At 37.5% G+C, this 12188-nt stretch overlaps 1 protein-coding gene across 1 annotated transcript in view; it reads right to left on the reverse strand.

Annotated features, from left to right (window-relative positions):
- Nucleotides 1–880: 880 nt before the first annotated feature.
- Nucleotides 881–12188, reverse strand: part of LOC118402753 (CUB and sushi domain-containing protein 1-like) — a 439121-nt gene continuing 427813 nt past the window's right edge. The window contains exons 61-70 of the mRNA XM_035800963.1: nucleotides 11578–11751; nucleotides 10846–10919; nucleotides 8692–8803; nucleotides 7719–7898; nucleotides 7278–7340; nucleotides 6927–7088; nucleotides 6699–6811; nucleotides 6079–6166; nucleotides 5805–5940; nucleotides 881–3511 (exon numbers count right to left, since the gene is read on the reverse strand). Of these exons, the coding sequence (XP_035656856.1) occupies nucleotides 3352–3511; nucleotides 5805–5940; nucleotides 6079–6166; nucleotides 6699–6811; nucleotides 6927–7088; nucleotides 7278–7340; nucleotides 7719–7898; nucleotides 8692–8803; nucleotides 10846–10919; nucleotides 11578–11751 (1262 nt within the window). The 3' untranslated portion in view covers nucleotides 881–3351. The remainder of the gene's footprint in view (nucleotides 3512–5804; nucleotides 5941–6078; nucleotides 6167–6698; nucleotides 6812–6926; nucleotides 7089–7277; nucleotides 7341–7718; nucleotides 7899–8691; nucleotides 8804–10845; nucleotides 10920–11577; nucleotides 11752–12188) is intronic.

A 12188-nucleotide genomic window follows, 5' to 3' on the forward strand; every position in this document is an offset into this window, starting at 1 on the left:
TAATTTCAAAGTGCTTATATTAAGCAAACCAGACGGCACCATTTTCTTGTTTTTTAAATTTATTTATGGATAGCCAGGGGCACGCTCCAACACTCAGATATAATTTACAAACAAAGCATGTGCTAAGTGACTCTGCCAGATAAGTGGCAGTAGGGAAGACCAGGGATGTTCTCTTGATAAGTGTATGAATTAGACCATTTTCATGTGCTGCTAAGCATTCCAAATAACAAGTACTTTTGGGTGTCACGGAAAATGTATGGAGTAAAAGGTACATACTTTTGTTTAGGAATGTAGTGAAGTAAAAGTAAAAGTTGTCAAAATGGTAAAGTACAGATACCACAATTTTTGAAACTTAAGTAGTACTTTCAAGTATTTTTACTTAAGTACTTTACACTGTGTATATATCTATATCTTATTACCATCATGATTGTAAATCTATTTTTCATAGAGTTAGACTAGAGTAAGGCCAGGATTCAATCCGTTCCTTTGAGCCGACATACACAGTGTTTATTGTGAATACGGTCTCTGCCAAGGCAGGAACATTGCCTTTAAAGGTGCAGCAAACATTCAGATGTTTTTTTGTTGTATAGACCTGACTATAGCCTTGTAAAATATATCATGACAAGAATGGAAAAGAAAACAGTTCCACATAGATATGACCATAATTATATTAAAAAGTTTAATCTGAAATAATGTTTTCAAAATATGTCATAGAACATGTGTCATAGATCAATTTTTCTAAAGTTTGTTTTCTCTCACATAAACAAATATATACAAGCAATGTTTTAAAATAACAGCTTGTATATATAGACATTTGCAAGAAAAGTTTAAACAATAGATAATATACATTTGATATTCATACTCAGATAGACGATAAATGTACATTTTGTATAGTAAAAACATTTATTTTAACAAGTTTTGTACCTACATTAATCAAAAAAGTACAGCATATTTAATAATTTTACAAATTCTTCATAAAAAATATATTTCTGTACAAAAACATTTTCTTTTGCACCTACTTCAAGTCAGCAGCACGTGATATCCCGATGTTGTAAAATGGAATGATATTAAATTGAATGCAGTTATACACCTCTTTAGTTGGGAAACCATTTTACAGATGTTGAAAGAAAAACGTTATTGCAGCAAGCCCAAAGGAAGGCAAAATGTGGATTAAAAGCAGTGGGTCTTACATCAAAATGTTTACAAAGAAAGGGGATGATTTGATTACTTTCGGTCTTAACCCTATTTATTGAAACCACTGCCGTATAGTGCGTAGGTGTGTAATGAACATTAGGTTTAATTTGAAATGGAAAAAGTTAAATAGTTTGTAGAAAAATTATGGAAATTAAAATGCTTCTGATTTTCCAAACATACTTCACACATAAAATGCATCTTACTCAGGGGAATTTTAGTTGTGCTACTATGGCCACAAATACAACAGATATGAAATGGAATCTGATATCTCACAAGAATATAATACACATTTTGTCACTGGTGCATTGATCTCTAAGCAAGTGCATATGATAACAGATTTCGAAAAGCCAAGCGAAGATAGTTCATCTATTGTAAGTTTTGAACATTATTTGTGAATACATGCACAACCAAAATGATTAGGAAAAACAACAAGCTAATCTATGACTTTGGAATCACAGTGTACTGTATGCATTCAAGTAGCCTTAGCGTTGTAATAGGTCATTTGTAACTGTGACAGCTTTTGAATTGAATAAGGCAGTGTTTCCTGGAGTGTAAGTAAGTAGTCTGTGTTCAATTCATCATCATTGACTCAATACCCTTAAGGATAGGAGGGACATATCATAAAGGGAGAAAAACAGATTATTAAGACTAGCTTCTAAACGACCAGCTCATGCCACTGCTAAAGAACGATTGCTATCCAACTTGATTCCCCACCTTGCCTTCAGTAGGCCTACCAAAACAAGGTTGTGTGTCAAACAGTTAAGTTGAGTTAAACATGGCATATTCGTATGGCACATTTAAACAAAAATACACTTCTGCATTAAAACTGTGATTTAAAGCAAGGGCAGCATTTATGAAAAATAAACATTTTATTAGTTCCAGTACTGTAGAGTAGAAAAATGACGTCCTTCTGCGCAAGAGGTATATTTGAAACGTAAGCAAATTTGCAGCAAGACCACAAGATAGGACTGCCAACTGTTGTCTAGTGTTCCGAATGTTGACAATGTTCAATGCCTGGGGTAATGTGAAATAAACTACAATATAAACAGCAACCTGATGATCGACAATACAAACATTCATGACTAACATGTATGATACATACTGTAAGTATTTGATGCAATTTACAGTATACAACAATATTGAGCATTGCTGTTTTTTCAGAGTAGATGAGCCAGATCAGTTTGCTCTTCGGTAATATTGATCTGTGAATAAAATTAAATATCATTCACGATTGCATGTACACCAGTTGCTCCTTAATTGATATTTGTGGATTTAAATGTTTCTAGATAAGCTGCATGGTATTTGTGACTCCAGAGTTAAAAATCAGTTATATAACCATTTTAAAAAAGTAAGGAGGGTGTTCCACACATTTATTTGCAAAACTAATATTGAAAATAAAATAAGCATCTCTATTGATAAACAGTAGCATGACATTATGCTTCCTGTGAATATGGAAATATACTGTATGCTTATCTACAAATGGTCAAAAACCCTGTACGTCATTTTTCAGTTAGTTTGAAAATGCCTCTTTTGCCTCATTTCATACCCATTCATAACACACTAGTGCAAAATTTGTGCGATAAAGTTTTTCAACACAACAGCTGAGCGAGTTCCTAGATTAGATAGCCATGTTCTCCTGCGAGACAGTTGTAGTTTATAGCATATGTTCCCTTTATTGGAGAAGTCTGGCAACACGTTCAAAGTTGCTTCCTCCTTTGTGGTACATCTTCACTGAAGAAAACACTTTTTATCAACAATTATGTGGCTTTTCAAGACACTTTAGTATTTCCCCAAGGAGGGCCTTTGGGGGGGAAAAAAGACAGAAAAAAAGAAAACCGGAGAATGAAAACAACTTTCATCCTGCAAAGAGCCATAAAAGGCAGAACTCCTTGATCCTAGAGATAATAGTCTCTGCTTTATTTTCCTGGCCACATACATGATCTCTGCTCCATAGAACACAAATAGCTGTCGTTTTATTTTGTGGTGGCAAGTCCATATAAAATTGTCATTGATTTTAAATGGTGTATTTTATCTTCTCCACAGAGAGGTTATAACGTGATGAGTTCAAAGAAATATTGGCATCTGTCGAAAAATAAGATACTGCTTACCACAAGAGGTATGGCTGTAAAAGCCAGTCCAATGTCGGTGATAAGAGGGCTATACTACTGTGCAGACTGTGTTCAGAGTTGTATCAAACCTCACAGCCTTCGCCTCCGTGGGTTTCATGTTTGTGTCATACATAGGGTTTTCAAACGACGCTTGTCCATTGGTGTTTTCATGACCGGTATAGCCATTGTATTGAACTTTTGGTCTTGTTCTGAAAAGTGAGCAAATAAAACATATTAGCACATTTACATTATTTTAATAACTCTACTAGCTATGACTGTTTTTTTTACTTTTCAGAAAAATGTGACTTTGTTTCATGAAGGGATGTTAAGGTATAGCAAAAAGTGCAATGATGAAGCAGAAAGTCTTTCCCACTTGAGGAATGTCTGTACATATTGTTATTGGACCTTCAAATATACCAAATAAGAATACATAAAACCCATAGCTAAGGAAAATATGTTTCAGCCCTCATTTGATCCAGAATACACATTTACCATGGTACACCATATAACCTCTTTTTACTTGAAAGAGGAGACTAGGGCGTCCTACTCAAAGCCCACTGAGCTGATTTGAAGTAAAATATAAGATCAATGTAAAGACCTTGATTCCACCCAGGAGCATTTTGTAAGCCTTTACTTCAAATCAAATCAAATTGTATTGGTCGCATACACATGTTATCACGGGTGTAATAAAATGCTTATGTTCCTAGCTCCAACAGTGCAGTAAACGTAATGGTCCCTCCATTACCTTACAAATCTTACTAAGTCAGACAAATGCAGGTTTAGTGACTACCTGGAGGGTTTAGTGTCTTCTATTTAAACTTTGTGTGGATATATAAAGTCCATTACCTAATCCTACATCAAGGCATCGTTAAAGCAGGATCTATCTGCATAGATCAGGGTAGCCTTGTGGTTAGAGCGTTGGACTAGTAACCGGAAGGTTGCAAGTTCAAATCCCCGAGCTGACAAGGTACAAATCTGTCGTTCTGCCCCTGAACAGGCAGTTAACCCACTGTTCCCAGGCCATCATTGAAAATAAGAATTTGTTCTTAACTGACTTGCCTAGTAAAATAAAAGGTAAAAAAAAATATATATAATTTTTTTTTTTTTTATAAAGTGTGGACAATACAATAATTCAAAAACACGTTTCCAAAGCCTTGCAAAGTCTCTGTTGGAGTATGAATGACAGAGTACAGATGTTACAGATCTTAATTTGAGCCAGTTTGCTACAGAAGGAAAATAATCCTGTAGCAACTATGTGGACTATAACTTATTTACATTTTTGTAGGGGTTGATACTTTTTCTGTAAGGGAAAATCAAGCCTTTTTAAAACCCCAAATACACTATAAGTTAAAATTTTCCTGCATTGCAGGAAGTTATCCTGCAAAAGGGTGATCAAATTAAGATCCTATATATGTAAGTAGTAATGAAGCCTTGTGGCTAAACATGTATAATATGGAAATGCAAAATTCTATACAGAAAGAAATATTGTAACTATCAAAACAGACTGATCCTAGATGATGCTATTATAACATTGTCAAGACAGTATTCAAAATCTGACATTTATGAGTTTGTAGCATTTGGCATACAAAATGAGTGAAATGTTAATAAAAGTATACATTTTCTTTATCTATGTGAATATCAAGATACTTTCTAAGCGTGATTCTGTATTAATACTTCAAAACTCCCCTCAAGTAATTATAACAGTCAAAAACAAATGGATTCTCATGATAGCTTATAGGCAAATGATCACAAAAACAAATAGGAACAACATTCAGTTGGTTGAAATATGCTGACAGAGAGATGACAATATGAGATCAAAGAGCACATCCTTTCCATTTTAGCCCAGCAAATAAAAAATATTTTTTTTCTCACTAAATGAAAAAAGTATAAGACGATAATGACGATGTGAAAGTAGGAATTGTTGCGTATAGTGATTTAGTTTCTTATGTCTTACCTGCCGCCCGCCCTGATTACGTCTTTGGGTCTCTCATTGTCATCAGTGTCTTGTGAAAGTACCCTGCCAATTTTTCATGTACTTTAATATTGGGTAATTTCCATTTTATCTGACAATAATGTCACATACTTTATTTATTTTGTTTGTTCAGTTAACTTTGGAAAACGCCAATGCAAATGTATTGTAATAATTTTGTTTCGCACTCATCTAACATTGGATTTTATAATAATAATAATAATAATATATGCCATTTAGCAGACGCTTTTATCCAAAGCGACTTACAGTCATGTGTGCATACATTCTACGTATGGGTGGTCCCGGGAATCGAACCCACTACCCTGGCGTTACAAGCGCCATGCTCTACCAACTGAGCTACAGAAGGTCCCATTTTGTTATGTAACGATCTATCAACTGAAACTTTTAGGGATCACTCATCATTGGCACAGGAGTTTCCCATAACTTATAAGAGACTACGATGCTTAACATCTAAGCATATATGGACAACCAATGCAGGTTACCAAGACATTCAATAGCCGGGCACTCCTTACCTGTGTTTGTAGAGATAAAATGCAACCCCTGACAGAATAAGGGCAAAGAATGGCACTAGTATGGCAGCTGCTACTGAACTGCTGTTGGTGCCATAGTATGGTGGATTTGATGGCTCCAGGTCTGTTGTAAAGAGACCTAATAAAGAAACATAACAGTACAACCATTCTTGTCAAACTTCTTAAAGTAACTTGTGTAAAAGCAATGGTATCAGGAAGTAAAAGGTAACCGTGCATATAGTTTTTGTTTATTACTAAGATTATACAATGATTGTACCTCCTCTTGTTAGTACAAATCTCCCAAAGTCCTTGCTTTGAATATGACCCTGGTAAACAAAGGTTTTCTTGTCAGACTCTGCGGTCACCTAAACCAACACAAAAGAGGGGGAAAATCTGACTTTTGCTGATTTTTCAGGGCATACAGTAGTTGAAATGCAGAACCATTACACAGCTATCGCTATTACCCATTCACCTCATATCCCTCCTTTGTCCTCATGCAGCTTATCACTGTCTCTATCGCCTTTGAAGTGACTAACTGCTATAGTGTTCACAAGAACATATCTTCTTTGAACTTACAAAAGAGGGCTACAGTCAAGTAATATCTTCAACAGACACATTTGAATTCAAATCATTTTAGGCCATTAGGCCATACAATTTTAAGTTGCAGTGTCTTGTGTTGGTTATGGTAGACAGAACCTAATGCCAGAGCTGCATATTGATGAATGACATAGTCTGCAGATGTTACCACCTCATGAACTAGATGTACAGCATTTGCAGAACACTGAGCAGAGAGAATATGGTAGGTAAAGGAGACAAACTATTGTTGTGTTTCCTGATTAGGTTGGAAGTCCATCATTAGGCCCTTTATTGATAATTTAATTCAAATAAAAGACTCACGTAGCCATCCATTGCCCAGTTGTCATTCTTGAATTTACTGAAATGATGCTCTGTTGGACCACGTATCTGGTAAACCTTCAGCAGCAAATGGTTTTCCTCCTTCTTGTACGTTCCTGAAAACAAAGGAAATTGGGTTATCGGTTGGTGTTTACTGTTGTAATGTTGACTTCAACTGTAATATTTGCCTAATCAAATAATGTCAGCGTTAACATGTGTGTTGTGATTTACCAGCAAGTTTAAGCTGCACTCTGCTCTGATCCAGAAGTGTGACATTGACTCTACTTGTTGTTGCATTGAATCCATTTACAGTAATAGTGGCAACTTCTCTTGCTCCAAGGTACTCATAGAACCCGGTCCAGCCAAAGTTTAAAGAAAACACATCTACAGGAACTGAAGGAAAGAAAGACTCATGTTATACTGTATGACCAGAACAAAATAAGGTACTTTTGCATCATCCATCGCCTGTCTGTACAGCCATCATTATGAGAAACCTCAGACGTACAGTTAGCACAATACGTGTTACATTGAATGGACATGCATTTGAACATGAACAACATGACTCAGAGGAGATAAACATACCACCAATCTTGTTTTTCTGAACATCTGACTCCACTCCTTTTTTACCATTTATTTTGGGCCCAACTGAAAGACGGAAGAAATAATTGACTACATGACATTTTATGGATGTGACCTACTCACTGCCAGTTGCTGCTTGTAGCCGTGTAATGACAACATTTTTTTTGGTCTACATTTTACCAGAGCGATTCCGACTTGATGATTGCTGAAATGTTGTATACTCAATTACCTAGATATTCTCAGCTAGCACAGGGCACACAGCAAATTAACTACTGTGTTGAATAACAATGTATGAGGGAAAATATGATTGACACATACAAGTAGCAGATTAACTGCTAATCTAAGTATATGGCCTGCAGTACAATTTATTCTCCTCAGGTTGTGAATGGTTCACAGGAAATAGTTACATTTGAATAATAGACACATTCCAGTGCATAAGTATACCTTTGCAGACAGGTGGCTTTCCGGACCACTTTCCATCAGGTTTACATGTCCTGTGCTCAGATCCCCCGGCCAGGAAGAATCCGTCCTGACATGTATAAATCAAAGTATAGCCCAGAGTTGGTAGATCAATAGCCTTCACGTCAATGTTAGACAGCGTCTCGGGCTGTCTGCAGGCATGGGCTGCAAAAAAAAGAAAGAACGAAGAAAAAAACATGGTAAAACACAATAAATTCACTCTACCACTGACCAGGATTACCAGTCAGAATACAGCAGCCCCACACCCACACCAGTATCATGGAGTTATGTAGAGATCAAGCAATCCTATCAGGAGCAAACATATAAAACAAGGCCAGAGTGGTACTATCCATCTGTAACATAATATATGAACTCAGTCTTCGCACTTTCCTGTCGTCAACTTAAGCCTCCCCACTCCCAAGCCTCTGACAGTGAAGCCGCTTCATGTGGAGGAGACGCCTGAAGAATTTCGTGGGTATGCTGTCAAAAATCGCCCACTGATTTACCACTCACATACGAACAGCTTAAACTTGGCAAACTTTATCTATTCTTTGCTGAGGGCAGCAATCCCTACTTAACTTCCATGACTCATACTGCCCTTTCTCAAATGTCCGTTCCCTTTTGACAGTCCCACAATGGCTTCTACGTTGTGATCTTTCTTTTAATCCATATATACAGCTCAAGACCTATAATCCTTAGTTATTAAGGAGAGAGATGGAGAAGATGCCATTGGGAGGGTAGTGATCTGGAATGCAGTAAATGAAAGGGTTACATGTGCTAAACCAATGCTCTACTCCCTTTGGCTGTCATACCGCACTCTACACCGCCTGTGTCTCTACCGTTACTCATTAACAAGTCAACGCTAAGAAAATGTACACCTGGTGGACAAATAAATAACTTTTCCCTGTTTTCTTGACAATGTCTTGTCACAAAAACAAATCTTTCCAAAAATACTTACCGATACATTCTGGTTGCACACCACTCCATGTCAAATTTTCCAGACAGGTTCTTGTCGTAGATCCCAGTATGTGGTAGTTTTTACGGCATTTGAAGGAGATTTTGCTTCCAGCCTGAAGCGGAAGAAGACTCATTACTATAAATGGTCTAAGAACAACCAGATAATTGCTTTGACTGACCAGAAGACTATTTTACCAAATTATCTGAGCACAAATGACAAGTGCCTTGCAAAAGCAGTCATTGCCCTTGTAGTTTTTCCAATTACAACCTGTAATTTAAATTGATTTTTAGTTGGATTTCATGTAATGAATATACACAAAATAATCCAAATTGGTGAAGTTAAAATAAAATTTAAAAAACAGAAAAGTGGTGCGTGAATATTTATTGACCCCCTTTGCTATGCAGCCCCTAAATAAGATCTGGTACAAGCAATTACCTTCAGAAGTCACATAATTAGTTAAATAAAGTCCACCTGTGTGCAATCTGAGTCTCACATGATCTCAGTACACACACACACACACACACACACACACACACACACACACACACACACACACACACACACACACACACACACACACACACACACACACACACACACACACACACACACACACACACACACACACACACACGTTCTGAAAGGCCCCAGAGTCTGCAACACCACTAAGCAAGGGGCACCACCAAGCAAGTGGCACCATGAAGACCAAGGAGCTCTCCAAACAAGTCAGGGACAAAGTTGTGGAGAAGTATAGATCTGGGTTGGGTTATAAAAAAAATATTTGAAACTTTGAACATCCCACGGAGCACCATTAAATCCATTATTAAAAAAATGAAAAGAATATGGCAACAAACCTGCCAAGAGAGGGTCGCCCACCAAAACTCACAGACCACGCAAGGAGGGCATTAATCATAGAGGCAACAAAAAGACCAAAGATAACCCTGAAGGAGCTGCAAAGCTCCACAGCAGAGATTGGAGTATCTGTCCATAGGCCCACTAAGCCGGTGTGGCAGGTAGCCTAGTGGTTAGAGTGTTGGGCCAGTAACCGAAAGGTTGCTAGGTCGAATCCCCAAGGTAAAAATTTGTCGTTCTGCACCTGAACACGGCAGTTAATCCATTGTTCCTAGGCCGTCATTGTAAATAAGAATTTGTTTTTAAACTGACTTACCTAGTTAAATAAAGGCTACATTTAAAAATATATATATTTTTTAAGCCATACACTCCACAGAGCTGGGCTTTATGGAAGAGTGGCCAGAAAAAAGCCATTGCTTAAAGAAAAAAATTAACAAACACAATTGATGTTCGCCAAAAGGCATGTGAGAGACTCCACAAACATATGGAAGAAGGTACTCTGGTCAGATGATACTAAAATGTAGCTTTTTGGCCATCAAGGAAAACGCATCATGCTGTGGGGATGTTATTCCATCGGCAGAGACTGGGAAACTGAATTGAAGGAATGATGGATGGAGCTAAATACAGGGAAATTCTTGAGGGAAACCGGTTTCAGTCTTCCAGAGATTTGAGACTGGGACAGAGGTTCACCTTTCAGCAGGACAATGACCCTAAGCATACTGCTAAAGCAACACTTGAGTGGTTTAAGGGGGAACACTTAAATGTCTTGGAATGGCCTAGTCAAAGCCCAGACCTCAATCAAATTAAGAATCCTCATTTGCACTATTGGTTCGAGCCTGTAAGTAAGCATTTCACTGTAAGGTCTACTACACCTGTTGTATTCGGCGCACGTGACAAATAAAATTTGATTTGAATCTGCGGTATGACTTAAAGATTGCTGTACACCAGCGGAACCCATCCAACTTGAAGGAGCTGGAGCATGACTTTAAGAATGGGCAAAAATCCCAGTGGCTAGATGTGCCAAGCTTATAGAGACAAACCCCAAGAGACTAGCAGCTGTAATTGCAGCAAAAGGTGGCTCTACAAACAATTGATTGGGGGGTGAATAGTCATGCACGCTCAAGTTCTGTTTCTTTGTCTTATCTCTTGTATGTTTCACAATAAAACATATTTTGTATCTTCAAAGTGGTAGGCATGTTGTGTAAATCGAATGATACAACCCCCCCCAAAACTCTATCTTTCACAAGCCACTGTACAGTATGTTTACCCACAATTTGACATTGGTAGAAGTAAGGACCTTACCTCAAATCCTTGGGATGTGACTGGTATCCCATAAGATGGCGTTCCAGGGTCTCTGCATGTGTTATATGCAGGATCTAAAGAAAAATACATGTTTAGCTCACTGCCTAACAACATAATCATCATCACTGAAGAAAATAAGCAAACACTTAACTACATGACACAACACCACTACAGACTACACCACAACATACCACACCACAACTAAGGCAGCAGACAGTGGTGTAAAGTACTTAAATAAAAATAAGTACTACTTAAGTAATTTTGTACTTTATTATTTATATGTTTGACTACTTTCACTTTTATTCACAACATTCTTTTAAGAAAACATTTTACTTTTTACTCCATATATTTTCCTTAACACCCAAAAGTACTCGTTATATTTTGAATGCTTAGCAGGACAGGAAAATGGTTCAATTTATGCACTTAACAGAACATCCCTGGACATCGCTACTAACTCTGATCTGGCAGACTCACTAAACACACATGCTTCTTTTGTAAATGATGTTGGAATGTTGGAGTGTGCCTCTGGCTATCCGTAAATTTAAAAATAATAAGAAAATGGTGCCGTCTGGTTTGCTTAATATAAGGAATTTGAAAATGATTTACACTTTTACTGCTTTAGTTTATTTTAAATCAAATACTTTTAGACTTTTCCTCAAGAATTTCACTGGGTGACTTTTCCCTTTCCTTGAGTCATGTTCTATTAAGGTATGAATGGGCAGGACAACCCACCTATACATGAGGGATGTATTCCACTCCAAGTCCCATCAATCTGACACACTCTCCTGGATGATCCGACCAGGATGTTGGGGTCCCTACAGTAGAAGGTGACCTCTGACCTGTAGGTGAACTGTTTGCCCTCAGCATAACCCTCTGCTGGGGTGCCTGGGTCTCCACACAGCACAGCTAGGCGGAACAAAGCACAGAGACCATTAATCAAATCACACACATCCCCCAGGTTACGTGGGTTTCAGAATCTATATACACAATTTTTCATAGGCATGATGATCACAACATTTAATATAGGCACTACTGACCAGCTAGTCATTCATAACATGGCTCTTGGAATTAGGTGAAAAAATATATTGTTGTGAGAAACAGAAAGCACCATAGCTAAACTAGACCTGCTAACCCCGACTGAATAATGGATAATACAATGGTTTCAAGATGCTTTTTCATAATAGGTCCTTCATGTTTGTGAAATGCCCCACATAAATGTTCCACAAAGAGTTTAGCAGGGGAAGTCACTCAGACACGTTTCAGACCCACAGTATGAGAAGTTGTTATTACAGAGTGTGTTCTCCTGCAGGCTTTCCATGACAACCCACTTTCCATGACAACCC

Source organism: Oncorhynchus keta, chromosome 24, assembly GCF_023373465.1.
Source record: "Oncorhynchus keta strain PuntledgeMale-10-30-2019 chromosome 24, Oket_V2, whole genome shotgun sequence".
Classification (NCBI taxonomy): Eukaryota; Metazoa; Chordata; class Actinopteri; order Salmoniformes; family Salmonidae; genus Oncorhynchus; species Oncorhynchus keta.